Genomic DNA, 22,571 nt, shown 5'->3' on the forward strand with positions numbered 1-22,571 from the left:
ACCCCTATAGTGAAGAGAGTGTTGCACCTGGGAGAGCTAATCTAGGACATCGAGTGACACAAATCTAACTTAATGGTGCATTTGCAGAATTGATGGGAGCAGAGAGAGGGAGAAAAACTAATATGTGAGGCAAGACTTGGAAGAGGCAGAATAGTGTAGGATGCTATGAAATAGTTTCTGAGCAGAGAGAATTGCCTTGTGACGGGGAAAGCTGTGCTGTCTCTCCTTCCTTCCTTTCTGACAACGCTGTCCCTCTGCTTGCTCTCAGTGGACGCCCGTTTTCCACACCCCTCAGACTGCAGTCAGGTTCAGCAGAACACCAATGCCGCCAGTGGCCTCTACACTATCTACCTAAATGGCGACGCCAGCCGGCCCATGCAGGTGTACTGTGACATGGACACGGATGGAGGCGGCTGGATTGTGAGTCCTAACTGACGGAGCTCCGTGTAATCTCTTCCTTCTCAGCCTAGGGAGATGGTCACAGCTGCCCCATGGAGGTTCTCTTTCTTCTCTGCCCGTGGGGGAAGGAGCTTTAATGGGTTGCAATTGTTTGGAGGGAGATTTTATCCCCTTGTAAGGAGAGAATTTAGGGCTTAACACTGGTCACAGAACCACCTTGGTTAAACCAAAGCTAAGGATTATGAGTTTATCATCATCTAATAATGTCTGGTATGTACATTATTCCTATATTCTACCCTCTTCAAAGCATTTTTAAAAAACTAGACCCTCATGTGATGCTTTAGTGTGAGAGGACTGTTATTCTTGTCTTACCAAGAGGGAAGCTGAAGCTTATGAAGGAAGATCTTTGGTTGAGTGAGTGACACACGTTAGTGACATTGCTAGAACCAAATTGCAGGAGTCACATCTGCTAGATCCTTGGTCTTTCTGATGGCTCATCTTAGGTCAACCAAGATGTAAATTCATGGCCTCTTTGATAGATCAGTCCTCTGAACTGGGACCTGGTCTGGGGTCTAGACTTTGGCTCTGTAGGACAGAAACATGATTCTAGGGCTTTGAATTGAAAGATCAAGGCCAGAGTCCGAGAAGCCTGGGCTGTGTCTAGCTGTCTCCTTCTATCGGGAGGTTTTATTCTCTTGGGCCGTTGCCTGCTTATACTACATCACTTCTCTCATTGCTTGTTGATTCAGTTCTATGATGAACCTTTGAAGACTGCAGGTGGATCATTCTTTCTCCCTCTCTTGGCTTCTCCCTGTGTCTGAACTGACAGAGGCTCTCATTTTTCTCAAATGATAGGCAGCCTTCACTCGCTGTGCATTGTTACCTATTGTGGGAAAGAGACAGCCTGGTCTCATAGTGCTCAACTATGTCTGGGAAGCCAGACATTTGAGCAGCCACAGGTGAAATGATATCATCTGAGAGCAACAATGAAGAAAACTTAATATCTGTACAGTGGCAAAGAATAGTTGAATGTCTGTTTCATCCAACAATTGGATGGATGGCAGAGACACTTAATTTATAAAATAACACAACAGATTGTAACATGGAGGTCTCCCGCCTGAGCAGGCCCACAGGCCTCTGTCTGCTACTTTTCATCAGCACCTTTGTGACTCAGAGCATCAGTTTGCTCCGGCCTACAGCCCAATTTCCTGCCATTGTGCCTGTAATTGACCAGTGGCAGGATGTCTGCACTGTTCAGTGTGGCCTTTTTGAAAGCCAAGCTCATACAGGGAAGGAATCATTTATCTAAGGCAGCCGAGAGAGAGAGAGAGAGAGAGAGAGAGAGAGAGAGAGAGAGAGAGAGAGAGAGAGAGAGAGAGAGAAATTGAGATTTGTCTCTCTGCTTGCACAAGCCATGAAATGTTGCACAGATATTTATTTAGTGAGTACCTACTATGTGTGAGACGCTGTTTCATAGACTAATGACCCAGCAGTGAACAAACCAGACGGGGTCCTGACTTCAAGGAACTTACCTTCTGTACACCCGTGCAGATGAGTCTGACTCAAACATAGTCAGTTATAGGACCACTGAATCCACTCGGCCCGGGTTTTATTTGCTTCAAGGGTCTTCTGTTCCTGAAAGAAGACCCAGGCTTCTTTTGAGCTTTTAAAATCCTTTTATGGAAGTTGTTCTCTGTCCCAGGCAGCAGGAACCTAATTCAATGAACAGGCAGGACTTTGCCCTGAGGCGACCCAGGCTGCCAGGAGGAGGCTGGAAAGAACATCAGGGAACACTTAAGAGTCTCAAATCTTTCCTTCTTGGAAGTCTGAGGCTGCATCAGAGGCTCTTTCCACAGGCGTTTAAGTGCAGTCTTGACTTTGCCTCCTGATTTAGTCATTCAGGACAGTGAGTAATGTCTCCAGCACAATGACAATGCTGGACTGTAGAACTCTCTAAAGATATTTTACCACCTCTTAAGACTTATTTGCTTCCACTCTTCTTACGTAGTTCATTCCAGCGCATGCTAATCTCTGAATAGATTGAAAGCCTCAATCAAAGCCATCTGATCAAGATGTATAAGTTATCTGTGTGGTTACTACACTTAAATATGATATGATAAAATGCAAACTCACAATTATTGAGATATAATAACAACTTATTGTTACCTGTTTGTGCCAGGCTCTGCTCTTCCATGATCTGCTGACCTTACTGAAGCCTCCATGTAAGCTCTTAGGTGATAGGGCTTAGTTATACCTTGATCTGACAGTTTAGAGAAATGAATCTTGGGCTGTGGTTGTGACTTAGTTGGTAAAGTGTTTGCCTAGCGTGTGTGCAGCCCCGGGACTGTTCCCTGGCACCACAGAAGACTGGATGGGACGGTCACATGGGAGACAGAGGCAAAGGGAGTGGGATTAGAAGTTCAAGATCATCTTTGGCTACATGTGAGTTTGAGACCAGCCTGGGCTACACTAGCTAACTTAAAAATGAAATTAGCCAACTTAGCCAAGATACATCTACTAAGTGTGGAGAGTCCAGAGTCAGCTTCCCTGGATATATGGGGGCATTATTAAAAACAAAACAAAAAACCCAAACCCAAAACATGCTCATTGATTGGAGATAGAGACATTGGCAATGCATCTGTCCTTAGAAGGGCAGGCTCAGAATCAATCCCAGCCTTGGAGTGGGAATGCTATTCACACAATGGCTAGACATAATAAGGAAGTGTCAAGACCACATCCAGCCTAGGATTCAGTTGTCTGTGGTATATGAAGAGTCTGAGAATGGGGTTGACATAGGCTCCTCATCAGGAAACAAGTCTTCCAAGCCTTCAGAAATGCTACTGAGGAAATAGACCTAAAGGTGGGACTGTATGTTATCCTTGTATCCATAACCTTGTATCCATAACCATTTGAGCCACTAAATGGTTATGTGAATATGGCTAATTTTCTGAGCTTTGCCATCTGTGAAACGGCATCGTTACTTTTTCCTGAGAGTCAACACTGCATAGATGTCCAGTAAATGGTTTGAATGGTTGCTACATAAGTAAGTGAATGAAGAATGAAAGAAGCCAAAAATAAAAAAAAAAAAAAAGAATGGGCAGCCGAGAAAAGGAGAGTAAGAACAGCTGTGTTGATTGACAGTGTTAATACTGTGTGTAATGGCTTGCTGTGATTTTTTCCTAAATACTGCTATCAGCTCATTCCCATTCATAGGACATATTTGGAGGACACGTACCATCTCATCTAGTTTTCCCAGAAATGGTGCGGTGGACTTCTCTTTCCCACTTGAATCTCTGCTTTACAGCGAGCTGGCTGAGATCAGAAACCAAAATGATGACTGACTCACTATCCCCTTGCCAGGAAGTGTCTGTGGCTGACTTGGAGTCTGGAACATTCTTTTCCCATGGATGTCTTTGTTCAACACCTCCTAGGCCACAAAGCTGTACTTGGTGCTACACATGGAGTTAATGTGAGCGCCCATGTGGGAGTTAATGTGAGCATCCATGCAGGAGCTAATGTGAGCGCCTATGTGGGACTTCTGCAGGGTTAGGATTTTCTCCTCTCTCACTCACTCACTAGCGAAAAATGTAAAGATCACACAACCATTAGGTTTACTTCATGAAATTTAAGATCATGGATAGTAGACTTTTGTGTTGGGCCTTCTTCATTTAGACGAGTACAAGGAAAAAAATTGGTAGAAATACAATTCTAGTCTTTGGTAAGTGGTTGCTAATCATTACTGAATGGGTTAGGGTGGTTTTTAGCTTGGCTCCCAAGTTCAAGTGGAATAATAGGTGTTACCATTTTCAATACTGTGTGCAGGAGTGTTTGGGTTTAGGGACTTTTCAAGTTCATTTCATGTAAAGGAGTCTGATTTACTCCCAGGGGAACTGACCATCCTTTTCCGAATAGAGATCTTTTTGTAAAGAAAGCAACTCATTTGTCTGAAATAGAACCCAGATCAGTCTCCATTTTCTTGTTTTCCATTCACTCCTCAGCCCATCCCAGCCTGGCTTCTTGTCTCTAACATAGCCCTTGCTGAAGTAGCTGGTGATTTCCATGTCTCTAAATCCCAGGGAGCTTTGCTCTTACATTCCTTTACCTCACATCAGTATCGGACACTGCTGACCATTATTTCTCTTTGTGGCTTTTGTGGTTACACATTTTTCTAGTTTTCTTTCTGTGTTCCTAGTTACTTCTCTCCTGAATGAGGTCATCCACGCCCATGAGCATATTGGAGGTCTCTCTTAGTTCTGATGTTCTTTCTAAAGGGCAGTACCCTCCCCTGTGCCTTCATCCCCCCCTACACCCCCCGTCTCAGTGGATCTCTAAATCCATTAGGACAGACTGGTTCTGCTGTAGTGACAGAGCACTCTCTGTTCTCGTGCTCTAACCCATGAGCTGGTTTGCTCACGTGTGCGATGCCTTCTGTAGCTTTGGCAGTCACCACTCAGAGTGATGACTCAGCGGTTCAGGCTACTTCCATTTTGTGGCTGGGCCATTTCAACATGTGGCTTCTTCCATGGGACCTGGCAGTGGAATACAGCATGGAGAACTCTACCTACCCTGGTTCTCCTAAGAGTCTTTTGGCTAGAAACAGTCCCATTGCTTTTACTTAACTGGAAAGAATGCTGAAAAAGGTCCTCTGTTCTTGGAACAACAAAAAAGTGAAATGACTTGGTGAGTTCCTACCATTCTCCCCTACACACACCCCCACCTTAGAAATCAAGCCTAGGGCTCTCTTCAGTACCCTAATCCCTTTAACCGATTACATGAGACCTTTTGTCACCAGGAAACCTCAGAAAGAATTCATACTGGACCAGAGATGTAGCTCAGTGGTAGAGCACTTGCCTAGCACTCACAAGACCCTAGGTTTGATTCCCAGTACAGCTGAAAAGACAGGAAAACAAACCCCCAGCTCACAGTGTCCCCAAATGAGCCTAAGATATCCTCTCAAAAGCTGTCCCTCTCAGAATCTCCCTTCCGCAAGGACAGCTGAGCAATGCTTACCCAGTTCTGCGATCAAAACTCCTGTAGCACAGGGGTGCCTGTGGTGGGATCGGAAAAACATGGACTGGAATTCTAATAACCAATCAGCTTGTGTGTGTGAGCGCTCACTGTTGACTCTTCTTCCACTTCCACATTCTGTCTGCCACCATGCCCGTCAAGTTTTCCTTCTGCGGACTTCTGTCTTTTGTCAGGGTAGCTTCTTGTCTAAGTCACTGTCCCCTGTCAACAGCACACTGCTGTGGTCTCCAGACTGGTCACCTTTCTTCTACTCTCGGCCCCGGCCAGGCTCTTTTCTACAGTCAGAAGGATCTGGGGAAGATCCTGTTTCCTGCTTAGAATCCTCCAAAATTACCATTGTTTTTTTTTTTTTTTTACAATGGGTCAACATCTTCAACCAAATTGAATCCCACCAGGGCTCACTTGCTCACCCTATAGCCCTCAGGGGAGTGTCCTTGGCTCTTACTTAGGTTCAGTCCTGTATCTTTCCTTCATAGCTCTTATTGATTGAATTGAGTTCTTATCTGTTTGATCATTTAATTCATGTCTATCTTATTTACTGGGTTGTTTGATCCATTTGGACAGGAACCATTTCTCTTTTATTCATTTTGCCTGTCACCTTGTATGGTTTCTACTATATAGTAGATGCTCGATAAATATTTGTTGGGTGAACTTCTGTTGGTCCATAAATCCTAAATACTTGTGAATTAAAATAATTCCTCCTTTTAAGCTGTTTAAGTGGAAGATAAAAGACAGCCTATAAATATATCATGCTTCAATTGAGTCGAACGCTTAAAGGCTGTATGTCAGAGACAGCAAAGATCTGGAATGTTCTGTCCTACCTAACCAACTACTGATTCTCTCAAGTTTTTCTGTGCTCTATAATTGAAATTTCTTGAGGACAGGAATGTTCCCTGTTAGGTACTATACATTTTCATACCTGGAATACATATTTCTCCTAAAGTTCTTATTAATGCAATAGACAGTATAGTCAATATACTAAGATATAAATAAAATTTGTTTCTAAAAAATGAAGATGTACCATTTTAGGAAACCAGTACATGTACAGGTTCATAGTTTCTGCTTGCCTCCCAGAACCACCTGGAAAACACAACCACTGTTTCCCTACCCTTCAGTTATGTCTGTTCAGTAGCAGAGCAAAGCATTTATTTCCTTTCTCAGGTCTTCCAGAGGCGGAACACTGGACAGCTGGATTTCTTCAAGCGTTGGCGGAGTTATGTAGAAGGTTTTGGAGACCCCATGAAGGAGTTCTGGCTTGGTATGATCTCTGAGAATCAGGAAGGTGGGGTTGTGAGATGATAACATCCCTCTTGATGATCTGGACAGGCCATTTAAGGAAGGTACCCAGTTTCAAGGAGAGGTCCAAGGGATAGGGACACTGTGGTGTGGCCATGCTGATGGGAAGGCTCTTGCACACTAGGGCTGGGTGAAGATATGGGATGTCCGGAAGTGGCTTTTATGCTGTAGCTAAGCTCTTCAGAATCTTTGCAGAGCCTGCATTTCATACAACCACAGTAGAAAGACAGTTGATTGATTTGGATCCTGGGCTCTCATTAGGACGATGTGCTAGCAGTTCCTGTAATTCTGCTAGTGCAGCCAGACATTATGGGCAGTAGTTTTGCCCATTTTCCCTCTGCTCTCTTTTGGAGCAGATGTTCACAGAGAGTTAAATAGCCAATAAAAACATCTACTGGGAAATACGAAATTAAAAAGATTGAATCTGGGCATATCGGTGTCTAATAGAGTAGATGATGTTTGTGGTTTGCTTGGTACAGTCTCCTCTGAGTTCTGAGGATGAGTAGCTGATCTGTTCTTCTCCTTGTGAGCTGTGTAGACAGAAAGAAGGTCTGCTTCTGCTTTAGAGAGGTGGATCCAGGGGGCAGATTACCCCAATACTACACACCCTCTCTAATCATGATGGCCTTCCATGAAGTCAACAGCATTGTCATGCTAAAGAAATAACAGAATGGGAGTATTAACACCCCAGGAGAAAGTGTTGGGAAAGCCCTTTATTAACGGAGAAGATGAATACTAAGATGACCTTTAGCTCTGAATGTCTCAGATGCAGATAGTAAGACCTCACATACAAGAGTTGATTGGTCATTAGAATTCCATTCCATGTTTTTAGGACTTGATAAACTACACAACCTCACCGCTGGCACTCCTACTCGATACGAGGTGAGGGCAGACTTACAGACTGCCAACGAGTCCGCCTACGCTGTGTATGATTTCTTCCAAGTGGCGTCCAGCAAAGAGCGGTACAAGCTGTCAGTTGGGAAGTACAGAGGCACAGCAGGTAAGAGGCCTTTCTCTCGCCAGGAGTCTCTCGCTCCGGTCATCTGAGGGTTGGTCTGCTGTGTGCCATGGATGTGGGTTGTGGAATACTGGTATGTAGTGGTTGGTTGTCCTCACTAACAGTGGAGGTCTTGCTCTCTGAAGATGCTTGAGGGGAAAGGAAGTCAGAACAATTTTTAGCCATAAAACCAGAAGTTTTGCCGGGCGGTGGTGGCGCACGCCTTTAATCCCAGCACTCGGGAGGCAGAGCCAGGCGGATCTCTGTGAGTTCGAGGCCAGCCTGGGCTACCAAGTGAGTTCCAGGAAAGGCACCAAAGCTACACAGAGAAACCCTGTCTCGAAAAACCAAAAAAAAAAAAAAAAAAAAAAAAACCAGAAGTTTTGTGCGTTTCCTCCCCTAGACTCCTCCAGACTCCCCCAGACTCCCCCAGACCCTCCTATGCCGCTCTGGTTTTGGCTAATTGTACATTCGCCTGTTGAAGCAATTTCATTCTGCCTTTCAGTGGACCTCCACACACAGTGTGACTGTTACGTTTGTCTGTGTAACTCTGTGTGTGTGTGTGTGTGTGTGTGTGTGTGTGTGTGTGTGTGTGTGTGTTTTCAACATCTTGTGGTATTTTGCTGTAAATTAAAACAGAAAAATGAAAGTGCTGAGTCAGGCAGTAAGAACTTGGGTCTCATTAGCTTACACAACAGGGACGACACAAACTAAGTCGTTTAGCCCAAAGCAGGGACTTTTAGCCTCCATTAGCTGCTCGCTGGATTTTGGCCAGTGGGTGGTGTATTCAGTTCTATAGGGAAAGGGCCGCTGTTAAGCAGCATGACTGAAATACTGGGATTATACTGACAGATATTTTGAGAGATGGTGTGGTTGTGGTTGTTGCTTTAATACCGATATTTTAAAAATGGTGCTCATGCCCTTTAAACAAAGTTTGTCCTCTGCCTTTATCATCCTACTTTGGTATAATCACCTAGGAATGTGTTACCGGCCAAATTGGCTGACTGCATAGGACACAGTCTCTCCTCTCTAAAGCACATGGAAAGAAGAGACTAAAAGCACAAAGTACCTGCTGCAGACCAAGTGGTATGGAAAATAAGGAGCTCAGGGGTGGAGGTGGTGAGAACATCAAGGACCTGAGTGGCTGGGCAAGCTTCCTGTAGGAGGGGGGTGGAGTTGGCTCAGACAGAGGGCTGAACACCAAGGGAGGAAAGGAGGGGCCACCACATCTGAGGAAGCCTGGGGGAACAGAGACTGCTGTGTACTCCAGAAGATTTGTAGGGCACCTCAGAATTGTGTCCTTAAGGATCTCTGAGGTCCGGGGCCATGATCTGAAGTGGTTAACCATGAATGGAAAATTTCTGAGTTCCATAATGTCATTTCTTAAAACAATAATATGAATTTTGCTCTTGTTTCTTAGTAACTAGCATCAAGTAAGGTACAGAATTGATGAGTTTTAAAAAAATGAAATTTCTAGCAGGATTTCTCTGTCTAATCTCATGAGTGCCTAATATATTAGTAGGAATAGACCCTGAGTTTGGTGACATGGTCGTGCGGGAGCAGGTAGGTACCTATCACCAAGGAGTTTGCACGAGTTTGAATAGTCAAGGAGTCTAAGCAGGGATTTGAATGGGAGAGAGTGTGCAAAGAATTGTTTCTGGGAGAAATAATTGCAGAAACAGATACTCCAGCTACAAAGACCCACCCTGGTTTGGACTCTCCTTGTCCTTCCTCAGACCATTTTCATCTCTCTGGGCTAGAGATGAGCTGTACTGCGTGCACTCTAAGTGGAATATAAAACATGGGAGGCAGCCCTGGAAGTCAGGCTATTGGGAAAGTGAGTTGAAGGAGTCAACATAGTCCAAACTAATTGGCTCTCCCCCAGGTACATTATTTGCATTTTAACTCTGATGAGGGGATAACTCCTGTTTAAAGTTGCTCAGGCCAACAAGGCCAGTCAGTAAGGATCTTTTTCTTTTAATTCAAGGAGGAAAAGGCAGCTTGGATACAACTGGGAAACATACATGGACCTTTGTTCATGTAATTATCAGCCTAGTTACAGAATGATTTAAATGATCATAATTATTATTTTTTTAAAGACAGGCTCTTATTATGTATCAGGCTAGCATACAACTTTTAATCTTCCTGCCTTTGCCTCTTGAGTGCTGGGATTAATGAATATACTACTGTACATGGTGATCATAATAATTTAATACTAAAATAATTTGAATTCACTGTCTTGGAGGACTGAGAATGTTACATAACTCTTATCTCATCTAAAAAAAAAGGTCAGGTTGAATTCCTGATGGCTTCTTCAAGTCTCTCCCACCCTTTGGGATAATAAAGACTTGAGGGCCAGTCCTCAGTCCCCCACGTGGGCCTCCTCCTGCTCTGGTCTGTCTCTTGTAGTCTATCTGGCTATTCTTCATACTTTCAGCTAGATTTAGCCTTTCCTTCTCAGGTTAGAGTCTCAGTTTTTATACACCTCATTCCTGAGATCTTCCTGGACAAGTTTTGAAGTGAGGTGCTTCTCTTTGGCTCCCCGCCTTCCTGTCTCCCCCAAACCTGGCACCCTTCCTGGCCTCTTGGTGGAGAGTCCGTTCAGATCCATCTTTTCAGTTCGTCCCTTTCTTTCCCTTTCCTTTCTTGGACCATTAAACTTTGCCTTTTCTGAGCCTAGTTAACATAATCCAGCAAATGAGCTGATGCTAATGGGAAAGGGAGTCAACATATTCTTAAATTAATGTGATTTTCCTCCCAGGTACCCTATTTGCATTTTAACTGTGACTAGGGGATAATTCCCATTCTAAGGTTGTTCAGGCCAACAGGGCCAGTTAGTGGAGGATGTCTTTTTAAATAGGAAGCCTTGGGAGACTCTCAAATCACATAGTGTTTAGGCAGCCATCTAGTCTACCTGAGTGTACCATCACTCCTCCCTTTATGTTCTGTATTACAATGGTGGGGTCAGTGGCATTTAGCTTTTCTTAAATGTGCTTCTGGGTTCGGATGAGGGTTTTACAATCTAGGAAGGGTCTGGCTACTCATGCCTTAAATGATGAGGTACAGTGTAGAGGACAGGCGTTCAAGTGGAAGGTGAAGGTCTCGCTATCTCTGTGTGCACGACCTAGCCCTGTGTCTAGCCTTATCAGTGCTTTTATTACAGTTGAAATGCATAGCCTTGGTGGAAAGGTGAGGTGGATCTTAGACTGTCCAGCTGGGCTCATGGCTTCTGACTTCTACTGAAGTCATGTCTTGTAGGTCTATTATTATTATTATTATTATTATTACTATTATTATTGCAAAGGAAACTTCAGCAAGGCCACAGAATGCTAACTTAGTTTCTGATTCTGAGTCTTAGAGGCTTTTTTATGAGTCCTACCATTGAGATGTTGTTCATTGATGTGGAGATAACAATGCAAACATAAATAGAAGCTGCCTCGGAGTTTCCACTGGGCTATCCGACTACTTACAGCTTATTTCATGTCCCTCTTATATGGGGCTCAGTCAGCTGGGGTGCTCAAGGGATGGGTCCACCTCCTGGGGACACTTGGGAATGTGACTGAGGATCTCTAACAGCACATAATGGTCCAGAAAAGACAATGTCCACACGGAGTTGTTTTAACCCAAAGCCAGTGCTTCCTATATTTTTAAATGGATTTTTGAAGGCTGGCATTTGAGAAAGAAAAGTAAGTAATAGATTCATGGAGAAAAGGGAAACCTAAACATTCACCACCACTCTCTACTTGCTACCCCACTCTCAGGGACAGCACATTCAAGGTCTACACTCAGCCCTGGGTCTGAATGTGACTTGCAGAGATTTGATGTTCTTGACTTCTCCTGGTTTTAGGTCTTAGGTGGCAGCCACAGAGTCATTCTTCCTGCACCACAAGGTTCTGGAGGAGGAGAGTGGGTCTTGAGTGACGTTTTGATGGGATGGACAGTGACCAACTCAGTGGCCACACCTTGAGTGTGGGTTTAGACTTTCTATGAGTCTGCTATAACCCTCCCATCCACACCCAAGAAGAACCAGTTTCCCCCAAGCCAGTGGAATAGATAGGGCCCTTAGAATAGAGCTCATCAGCAGTTTCTCCTAATACTAATACGAGGGACTCTAAACACCATCAGCCTAACTACTTTTTAAATTCGTTATTTTTGAACTGATATGTAGTTCAGGCTGGCCTCAGGCTTGCAGTCCTCATGCCTTTGCTTCCAGAGTTCTGAGGTTAAGAAGTGCCCATCCCACCCAGATTGGCTTGGTTTTGCTTAGGAAGATAAACTTGTCAAATCATAATACCCCCTCAGCTGAGGCCAGTTATTTTCTGATTCACGAGCATACCCATTTTCTACACTCTGAACAAGAGGGTGGCTTCAGTTTCTTGATGGTAGAAAATCCATATGCCGAAATGAAAAAAAAAAAAAAATCCCATCCAGACCGAAGCTTCTCTTCCTTTTCTAGTCCAGGGACCAGGTTAGATAACTAAAGATACCTTCGAGGAAGCGCTTGTCTGGATTCATGGAAAATAAGCTCTGGGAACTTCATATTCCAGCCAGGAAAGCTGCACTTATTAAAAGGCTGTTACTAGGGGAGCCATTGTGTGTTATTTCACACTGTAGTTAACTGTCTGCAGGAATCTGGAGGGAGGAGAAATGGGGCACAGAGAAAGGGACAGCCTGCCTTTCTTTGACCAGAAGAAAGCCGTGAGGCCTGGCCATCTTGGTGTCAGAGGAGTGGACTCCCTTGCCCTATTCTTATTGTTCCTGCCTTGGCTGGGTAGGGCATGAAGAAGGGACCATTGTTGAGTTTACAGACTTGGGGGGACGAATTGGGACCATCCCCTTGCACATGGAGCTATTCACTTTTTTTTTTTTTTTTTTTTGGTTTTTTCGAGACAGGGTTTCTCTGTGTAGCTTTGTGCCTTTCCTGGAACTCACTTGGTAGCCCAGGCTGGCCTCGAACTCACAGAGATCCGCCTGCCTCTGCCTCCCGAGTGCTGGGATTAAAGGTGTGCGCCACCACCGCCCGGCGAGCTATTCACTTTTTAAGGGACAGGGGATGCTGGAGATTGAACCAAGGCCCTTGAACTTCCTAAGTGTACACTACCTCTGCTTACATACCCTGCCCTTACGAACTCTTTCCATACCTGCTGTAACTCACCCCAACTGAGTTTTCAAGAACAAGAAACTCTTCTTCTTTGTATTCCCAGAGCCTAGTGTGGGGCTCACCCATTGCAGGTGATCTGTATGTCCTCTGAATAAATATGTGGATGAAGCTGCAGCTTGTTGGGACCATAGGCAGGGCTGTTGAAGCACAGGTAGCATGCTCTCACCTCATGTGTGAGCCTGAGAGTTTGCATTTTTAGTAGGTTCTTGGGTGATGTCTGTGATTTAGGTCTTGGTGACTCCCTCCAGAACCATTGTTGAAGGCTGTCAGAGACAGACTTCACTTACTAGTAGTAATGAAGCCCACTGTGGGAGTGAGGGGGGGCCCCAGGTGAATCTGTGCTTCACAAAGAACCATCTTAGAGTCTGAGAACCAGCAATTGAGTCTTGGCACTTTCATTTGTGAACTTGGGGACCTTAGGTTGCTACAGACTAATCCCCAGACGTTGATTTCCTTGTGGGATCCAGAAGGGTCCTGCCCACCTTGTAGGCCCATGAGAGTCACAGCAATTAGATGTAAATGTGGCTGTCATTGTTGCAGGAGGGGAACGTGATTAAGCCCGTGATTGATATGGGCTCTTATTGCCTTTTATGAGCTGAAAAAGAAAGTAAACTTATAAATGGATGACAAATGTGGTCGGGAAGTAGGTGCAGTACGAGTGAAGTAATTAAAGCAGATTCCAGACAGGATGTAATGAAGCATTAAATTGTACGTACATCCCCAGAAGGGCTCTAGAAGTTCAGGTGTGTGTGTGTGTGCGTGTGTGCGTGTGTGCGTGTGTGTGCGTGTGTGTGTGTGTGTGTGTGTGTGTGTGTGTGTGTGTGTGTGTGTGTTTTGGGGTGGAGAAGGGGATCAATGAGGAATCTTCAGTAGTAGAGCTGAGCTGCTTTAAGGGAGGTTAGGGTTTCACTAATGAAGGGCAGAGGGCAAATGGGCCTGTTCACCTCATTAGTAGAGACAACTGGATTGGAGGCTCCACAGGAGGCAGCCCAGTGGCAAACCTGCTCAGCAAGGAGGATGAATCATCTTTGTGATAGAAGGTAGGGTGGTAGGCTTGAGACCGTGAAGTGGTCTTTTCACAGGGGCTGGGAGATGGACTGTGAGAGGGAAGGTTGTTGGGTGAACACAGGCCCTTAGAGATGAGAAGGGGCCTGGGTGGCAGCTGTGCAGAGGTGGGGAGGGTGATTTGAGACAGCTGGGCTAAGTCAAGGGCGTGAAAGGCTTATCAAGCAAGGCCATGTGTTTTGGATCCGGGGCAGCAGGGAGCATGGTCACCATGGCAAATGCAGAAGAACAGAGTGGTTTCTTAAGGGAATGGCAGTTCGCCACTTGATGTGATGGGAGAACTTCCAAGTGAAAAGGCTGTTGAGGTTGATGGAGAAACTGGCCTGGGGTTGGAGCGACAGGCCAGCAAGGAAGGGGTGTTTATCTCAATCATATTCTCACATTAGTTAGCCATTCTGAGAGAGTTGTGATATACAGCTGGATCCTTGGTGTTTTCCTGCCCAGATGTTTCCTGCTGGGGCCTTCTTTCCTCATGGCTCTTGCTTTCCCCCCACCATTCCTTTTTTTGAGGTGTGAGAACAAGGTTTAATGCTAGACCCATCATTAAGGTAGCTCTAGTGTCCATCAACACAGAGGTTCCCAACTGGCAATATGGGTTTCCTCAGCGTTTTACACCCTCAGCATCCTCCACAGGGCTAAGCTGTTTTTGAGGCAGCAGGATATGACACCAGAGGCTTGTGGCAGGTTGTTGTTGTTGTTGGTGGTGGTGGTGGGGGAGCAGGGTGGCTGCCTAATCATCCTTCTTAAGTTTGCATTGATATAAGGCACCCAGTCTAGGATCAGCCTCCAGTCCACAGCCACACTACCCCACAGCACCCATGGTGCCCCACATGCTGGCTGTGGGGATCCAGTTCTTGGCCAGTTCCCAGTAGTGACGGCCCAGAAACCTGCTCATCACCACTGCAGGGTCTCAACACTCAGGGACATCCTGTTCCACTGCACTACCCTGGAGCATCAGAACATGCCTTGACTCCCTTCTTATCTCTCCCACAGGGGATGCTCTTACTTACCACAATGGTTGGAAGTTCACAACTTTTGACAGAGACAATGACATTGCCCTCAGCAACTGTGCGCTGACACATCATGGTGGCTGGTGGTATAAGAACTGCCACTTGGCCAATCCTAACGGCAAATATGGGGAGACCAAGCATAGTGAGGTAAGTGACAGGTAGACGTCTTTTCTATCACAAGCTTTGTCTGTCTATACTCCCAAAGCAACGCCGTCCAGGTAGCAACACCGTCCAGGTCAGTGGTAGCCTCTCTCTCTCTCTGAAGCCTTCAGGCAGGGCAGGAGAATGTGATTCAGGCATCGTGGTGTCCCCAGACCACGGATACTATGAGGTCTGTGTTGCACCACTGCACACTGTCTCAGCTGCTGGTGGATGATTTGCTGCCACAGATATATAAAGACCAATGACATGAATCACATGCCATCTCACTTCACTTTTAAGTTTCTTTTGTAGAATTTTATGAGACAGGGTGGGTCTCATGTAGCCCAGGTTTGCCCCTGCGAGAGTCGAGCAACACCAGGAAAACTTCAACTACACAAGTTGACCTTACACTTGCCTCGTAGCTGAGGCTAATCATAAACCCGTGGTCCTCCTGCCTCTACCTTGCAAATTCTGGGATTACAGGCATTTGTCACCACATCCGGCTAAGTTTTTGTTGTTGTTGTTTATTTGTTTACACAGACTCTTGCTATGTAGCCTAGGCTGGCCTTGGACTCTGAATCTTCCTGTCTTAGCCTCCTGAGGGCTGGGGTTACAGGTGTGTGCCACCACACCTGGCTATCAGTGTCCCTTAGTAATCCACAAACAGCCCCTGTTATAGATCAGGTCACTTCAACAAGCTACTGCAGGTGAGGTGGTTTAAAAACATATATGCTCCTGGTGGTGGCGCATGCCTTTGATCCCAGCACTCTACTTGGGAGGCAGAGGCAGGTGGATCTCCATGAGTTTGAGGCCAGCCTGGTCTACAAAGCGAGTTCCAGGACAGCTAGAGCTGTTACACAGAGAAACTCTGTCTTGAAAAACAAAAACAAACAAACAAACAACAAGAAAAGAAAGTAGACATGCATATTTCACAGTTCTAAAGGATGCCTTATCCAGGATCAGAGTGCCAGCACTCATTCTTGATGGAGCCTTGTTTTTTGGCTTAGAAATAGACACCTTCTAGCTATATCTTTACATGATACAGAGAGAGGCATTCTGACCTCTTTCTCTTCTATGGTGGGAGCATCTAAAAATGACCTCCCAGAGAGCTGCCTCTGAATATTACCAAACTGGGACAAGAAAACTTCAACATGCAGAATTTGGGGAGCGCACAAACATTCTGTCCCAAATTGGACAGTTCACCATCTTTCCCTGCTGTCTCCTTACAGCAGAGCTGTTTCTGTCAGTCCTTGGTCACTGGGTGAGCAGGTTCTACTTCAGCTCAGACCCATCCTTGGCTCCACTCCAACCCCAGTCACCAAGAGTCTGCTGCGAGCATCCTGTTCTTGTCCCTCTGTCTCACCTGTGTTCAAGGCTGAGTGTATGTGAGGGCTCCTCTCTTGCAAACTTTCCTGTCACTTTTCTGGGACCTGCATGATCCTTGTATATCATTGTGACTCTTGGCCAGCTACAGGACATCTGCCGACCCCTCATGGCTTCTTGAAAATTGCACTTTTCTATGCTCACTATCAATCTCTGTCCTCCATAAACCTGTCCCGGGTCTCTAATTTCCAACCAGGTCCTGATCCTGGCCTTTATGAAAGCACCTTTCCCAAGAACTTGCACACACCAATATTACTGTAAATATTAGCACTTCTCAAATCCAGGTACATTTTTATTACTTTAGTCCTTACCAGGCAGCCAGGATTCCCAGTCCTTATGTGATTTTTTTTTTCAAAGGGAAGAAGAAATTTGCCCCCAGGGCAATGAGGAGGGTTGGCTCATGAATCACGGTGGCAGCATGTGGGCCGACCAGGGGAAGCCTATGATCAGAGATCAAATATTTGAAATGAGCAGCCAGCATGCCCTAAACCGTCCCTGCATTTGCTAATAAAAGACATTCATCTGGTTAATGTGCTTTTCTTGGTCTGCAAGGCATTTAGCTTCTTGTTTATTATTTACCTCACAAATTAAAATACATAAAATTGGTCACTTGGGCTCTTTATTGGCCAGGTTGCAAGGTTATTAAGTGAATTAAATATTATTGTGCTCACCAGTCAAAAGACATAAAATGAAATTTAGTTTTCAGCAGGCCATTTGTTACCCCAGCGCTAAGACCTAGACAGTCTAAATTGAAAATGATTTTACACAATTGGCTAATTAATATGTTTATTTTTGCCTCTTAGTTTTTGGAAAAGAACAGAGTGATCTGCTGGTTTGCTGATCTCTGCCTAGACTGACCTCCTTGTCATCCTTGTGCTCTGGCCTCTCCCACATCCATCTTCCCACCACGGAGGCTTCTTTCTCTGTCCACTCAGTTTATCAAATTCCAGGAGGGGGTGCGGGACCTGGCCCTCTTGTCTTGGTTCATAGCCCATTCTTACCCGAACTTCCTCTTCCTTTTCCTCCTCCTTCAGAGAGGGAGTGACTTCACTCTCTAGGATCCCCTCTGCCATCAACCACCTTACTTTTCTCCTAAATACCTTTTCCTAATGTCGATTTGTTTGTTTGTTTTGTAGGGAGTGAACTGGGAGCCGTGGAAAGGACATGAGTTCTCCATTCCTTATGTGGAGCTGAAAATCCGTCCCTTTGGTTACAGCAGAGACCGTTTCTCCGGCAGGAAGAAGCGGTCCATAGGAGGAAAGGCGAGAATGTTCTGAAGGCCCATTTGAGCCGTGTTCACAGGAGACGAGACAAGCTTAGGGCGGGGTGGGTGGTGGTGGTGACTAGGAAGCTGACATTTGACGGATGCTCATAGCCTCTAACTTCTCAGATTGCCGGGTACCCACAGTGCTGATGATGTCATCACACCTCAGGTTCTAGAGGTTCCGACCTTGTCACTTGCATGTTTGCCAGTCTCTACTGAGGGCCTAGAAAGCCAGCAATGTTGTCACTGAACAGTACACACAGACAGGACACAGTGCTGGAACCGTAGGGTTTTTCAGTCCATACTTAATGACAGATGTATTGGATTAGGGTGAAAAAATGAATCACCCAGTAGATCACCAACTGGAAATCTTTAGAAATTGGTGGCGATCTACATATGCATCTGATAATATATATCTTTCTAGAAGAAAAACCAAAAGTGAGGTTCTGATCCCTCAGGGGTTAGAGCTGAGGCAACCTGCTGCTCGTTGTCTCTGGTTCCCCCTGATTTTTGAGGGAAAAGTACAAATCTCACTCACTCCTTTTACATTTCGTGTGTGATGAAGAACGGAGAGAGTACAGAGGACCCATGACGCATTCATATTTAGCTAAGTTCTGACTGATCTCTAGCATGCTGGAGACCAAAGCTCCCATTTTACTGCTATTTTTAACCGCCCCTTTCAGACATTTGCATAATCTCTTTCCTAGATCTGCATATGTTGTAAATAAATTTGCAGTCATTTCAACTTTAAATAATCTGCCTCTCTAAATAACTGGTACCCCCCCAGTCTTCCCTGCCCCCTCCCTCAGGCCCATCAGCCCTCAGCCCCCCTCCTTCCCTGCTCCCCACACTGGAAGCTTCCTCATCTCATCCTTCTTGAGTGTCTGGTATTATTTTGGAAGGTTTTCTGTAGCCAAGTCATTGACCATTGAAGTAACTTAAATTCCTATTCAAGAAAAAAAATAAACACATCATTTGATTTTTCAAAAGTGCCTTGTGTTATTTTCTTCACTTAAGTGCACTTGAATTCTAAATTTAACTTAAGTACAAGTGAAGGGACAATTTGATCATTATGCTGGAATGCGGTGGACTGCAGTATCGCCTGTGTGATGAAAAATCATGCTCTTTGGAAGGCAGCAGAAGTATGTGAGTGGGGAGGAAAGCACATGTTCTAGAAGCTTCACTCCCCCTTCTAGTCTAGGGCATACATTGTTGTTTAGCTTTCTCAGGTTTGACCTCTGGGTCAATGCCAAGCCACACACCGGAAGTCACTTTTGTCAAGCTTTCATGTTTTCAGTCTCCCCACCCCGTCGTCAGGCCACAGCAACAGCTAGATCTCCTAATGAGCGGGCCAAACGAAGCTCACTAAGGATCGGGGCTAATCATTCAAAAGGTGCATGCACATTGTCCATTGACTCAAGTATCTAGTAAGTGGTGGCCTGTAGGGAAACAGATGAACAAGTCACACCCAGTCCTCATGCTGACGGAGGAGCTCTTATGCTGTCTTTATTCATTTTGCTCATTTATTCAACACTCACTGCTTAAATCTGAAACTGTACCAGGTTCTGTTCTAAGTGCCAAACCTATCCAAATAAAGTATTCACGAACGTATTTTGTTCTACATATTCTAGGCTGACAATAGACAAATTATGCTCTACTCCAGCGGTGGCAATTGACCGTAAGTAACCAATCATCTCTAGGGTTGGAGACTGGCAACAAAACCAAGTCAGTTTGTGACTTCGAGAAGTGACCACTGCTAGGGGAGCCACAGAGGTGGAAGTGATGGAGGTGGGGACTTTGAAGATTTCCCTGGAGGGGAGATATTTTCAGGGATCGGTTCTTTGGTCTTGATGCACCTTTGTTGGGACTTAAGCCCAAGGTGACTTCCTTCTCTGTCTTGGGTCCCTCCATAGAGCCTCCAAGCTCTACCCATGTCCTCTCCTCAGACTCCCTTCTGCAGCATTCTGTGCTTGTTTGCATAAACGGGCCTCATCTCTGCAAATCAGAGTTCTTGGGCTCATCCTGGTCAGCTCTAACCTTTAAGCAAGAAACTTCTGCCTTCGCAAAGTGGATTCAATTCCCAGCACTGGCCCAGAGACAGAGATGGCCAACAGTAGCAACACCCTCAACTTTTAACAGGCTTCTTACATGTGCTTGTTAAGACATTGTCTTGGTCAGTGTCCTATTGTTGTGAAGAGACACCATGACCACAGCAACTGTTATGAAAGAAAACATTTAACTGGGGCTGGCTTAGAGTTTCAGAGGTTTAGATCATTATCATCGCAGTGGGAAGCTTGGCGGCACACAGGCAGACACGGGGAGAGGCAGCTTAGAGTTCTACATCCAGATCTGACGGGAGCCATAAGCCTAAGCGACCCTTGACACAAATGCTGCCATATTTAGGCTTCTCTCCTCTTTTCCTAGATCTAGGCCTTGCTTAAGTCACCATAGCACCAGAACCTCTTCTCACAGATACCAGAACCTCTTCTCAGATATCAGGTGAATGAGCTGTAGTTAGGCAATTAGGCAGTTAGACAAGAGTAGATAGATAACCCTCAGAGCAACATTTCTTGCTGGCCGAACAGCCCATAATTAAGTCCCTTCCTGCTTGCAACCCCCATAATTAAGTCCCTTCCTGCTCACAACCCCCTTAGCATAGCTATATATGCCTTGAGAGAAAAATAAAATTTTGGAGCTTGATCAGGCGTCCTGTCTTGCTCTCATTCTTTGTGTCTCTTGTCCCTCTCATTCGCTGGCCCTCCCTTTAGGTCGCTGTTGAAGACCCCGCTGGCCAGGGCACAGATCCATAGGCAGCAGGAAGAGAGAAAGAGGCACTGGGCCTGATTTGGGCTTTTGAAATGTCAAAGCCCACCCCTTAATGACACATGTCTTCAACAAGGCCACACCTTCTAATCCCTCTCAAGTAGTGCCACTCTGTCATGATCAAGCATTCAAATATATGAGCCTATGGGGCCATTCTTATTCAAACCACCACAGATATAGATTATTGGATTTCCTCCTCAGATATTATGACTCATTAAAACTACTGCTAGGGTTGGTGGCCTCTCTATGTAGTTCTGCTATGAAAGCCACCCATAGTCTTTGTTCTGGAGGAGGCTTTGATGGCACCAGATGATGCCATGTACATCCCAGGTTCACTGACCCCAGGGTTGATCCACTGCTGGCCACTGAAGTGATGTGTGGGAGACTGGAGCTGTTTTAGCATCTTTTGTGTATATAACAAAGTCCTATGCTGCTATGCAGAACTCTTTAGCTGACTGTGGTGGTTTGAAAGACAATGGTCCCCTAATGGCACTATTAGGAGGTATGGCTTGTAGGAGGTGTGGTCTTGTAGGAGGAAGTGTGTCACTGTAGGGGTGGGCTTTGAGGTTTCCTTTGCTCAAGCTACACTCAGTGTGGCTCACAGTAGCTTCCCGTTGCCTTTGGATCAAGATGTAGAACTCTCAGCTCCTCCAGCACCATGTCTGCCTGCATACTGCCATGTCCCACCACAATGATAATGGGCTAAACCTCTAAAACCGTAAGCCAGACCCAGTTAAATGTTTCCTGTATAAGAGTTGCTGTGGTCATGGTGTCTCTTCACAGCAACAGAACCCTAACTAAGACACTGACCTTCAGAGATTCTACTGTGAGCAGGGAAGGAAATTCATTTTCAAAGAGTGTTTATAGAGTGGCCACACTCCAGCTCCAACCTTCCTCCACACTGCCTCTTGCTTTAACATGGCCAGCCCAGCAGTTCATTCCAGTAACTGAATATGGGCCTATGAAATGGGTTTCTGGTAGATTTTATTTTCAGAGAGGTTCAAACACTTTTCTTAGAGCCAGGTTATGGATCCTCAAAGTTTTGAAGCTTAAAAGAAGCCATTCCATGCTTTGTGGGGGGGCCTGCCCCTACTTTCCCCCCCAGGGTACTCTTGAGCAGGAAGAAGTGAGAAATATTTACATAAAAATATAGAGGAGATAGACGGTTAGAAACACAGGATAGCCTCGGGAGGGCCTGGATCAAAACCCACCAGCCCCTTCTGTCTCTTCTAAAGGGCTTTTAAGGGAATGCCAAGGGGTGGGAGCAAAAGACCTCCCCCCAGCACAGCCAAGTGCAGACCATCCCAGACACCTGGTGACCATGCACGTGGTCAAGCCATCTCCTAATGCAGCCCGGCTGTGTAAAACAAGCTCGCGGATCTCACTAGGAAACCTTCATGGGCTCCCACAATGCTTCAAGATGACCCAAAGTGAACAGAAGCTTGAGGAGTGGGGGTACACTGGAAGCCAGGAGCAGAGCACGGGCCAGGACATCTGTCCCACAAACTTCGGTACAGTTTCCATGAGTGTTGTCTGTTCTGGACATGCACAAGGTAGAGAAGAGCAAAACTGCTGCCCCCGATTAACAACCAGAAGTGTGGGAAGACGGCTTGGAAACTAATCAGGCTGGTGGTGGCTTGAGGAGAAAGCGGGTCACTAGGAGTGTGGTTGGCACTGTGTGTGTGTGTGTGTGTGTGTGTGTGTGTGTGTGTGTGTGTGTGTGTAATTCTACCAAAATTATCCGAGAAGCTTTAGGAGGCTGTAATGATAGTGATAACATCAGGTCTAGAAAGACAGACACCTGGGAGAGTAAGGCTATGCCTGAGGGAGGCAAAGTGGCTTTTCAGTGGGTGAGACGCCCAGGGAGCCAGTGGGAAGGACAGAAAGGGATTCACTGCCGCTACACCGCACTGTCTGTCAGTTCACGTTGCCAAGCAGAGCCAGTGCGAGCTTTGATGTGTGTCCTTTTGCTCACTGTCCCTCCAGAGATCCCACTTCAGTGGG

The 22,571-nt window shown here is 45.6% G+C and overlaps 1 protein-coding gene across 1 annotated transcript in view; it reads left to right on the top strand.

Moving 5' to 3' along the window:
• Positions 1–18,664, top strand: part of Tnn (tenascin N) — a 72,747-nt gene extending 54,083 nt beyond the window's left edge. Inside the window, exons 17-21 of the mRNA XM_059280720.1 lie at positions 269–420; positions 6,589–6,685; positions 7,556–7,723; positions 14,940–15,103; positions 17,617–18,664. Of these exons, the coding sequence (XP_059136703.1) occupies positions 269–420; positions 6,589–6,685; positions 7,556–7,723; positions 14,940–15,103; positions 17,617–17,757 (722 nt within the window). The 3' untranslated portion in view covers positions 17,758–18,664. The remainder of the gene's footprint in view (positions 1–268; positions 421–6,588; positions 6,686–7,555; positions 7,724–14,939; positions 15,104–17,616) is intronic.
• Positions 18,665–22,571: the final 3,907 nt, after the last annotated feature.

Source organism: Peromyscus eremicus, chromosome 15 (assembly GCF_949786415.1).
Source record: "Peromyscus eremicus chromosome 15, PerEre_H2_v1, whole genome shotgun sequence".
Classification (NCBI taxonomy): domain Eukaryota; kingdom Metazoa; phylum Chordata; class Mammalia; order Rodentia; family Cricetidae; genus Peromyscus; species Peromyscus eremicus.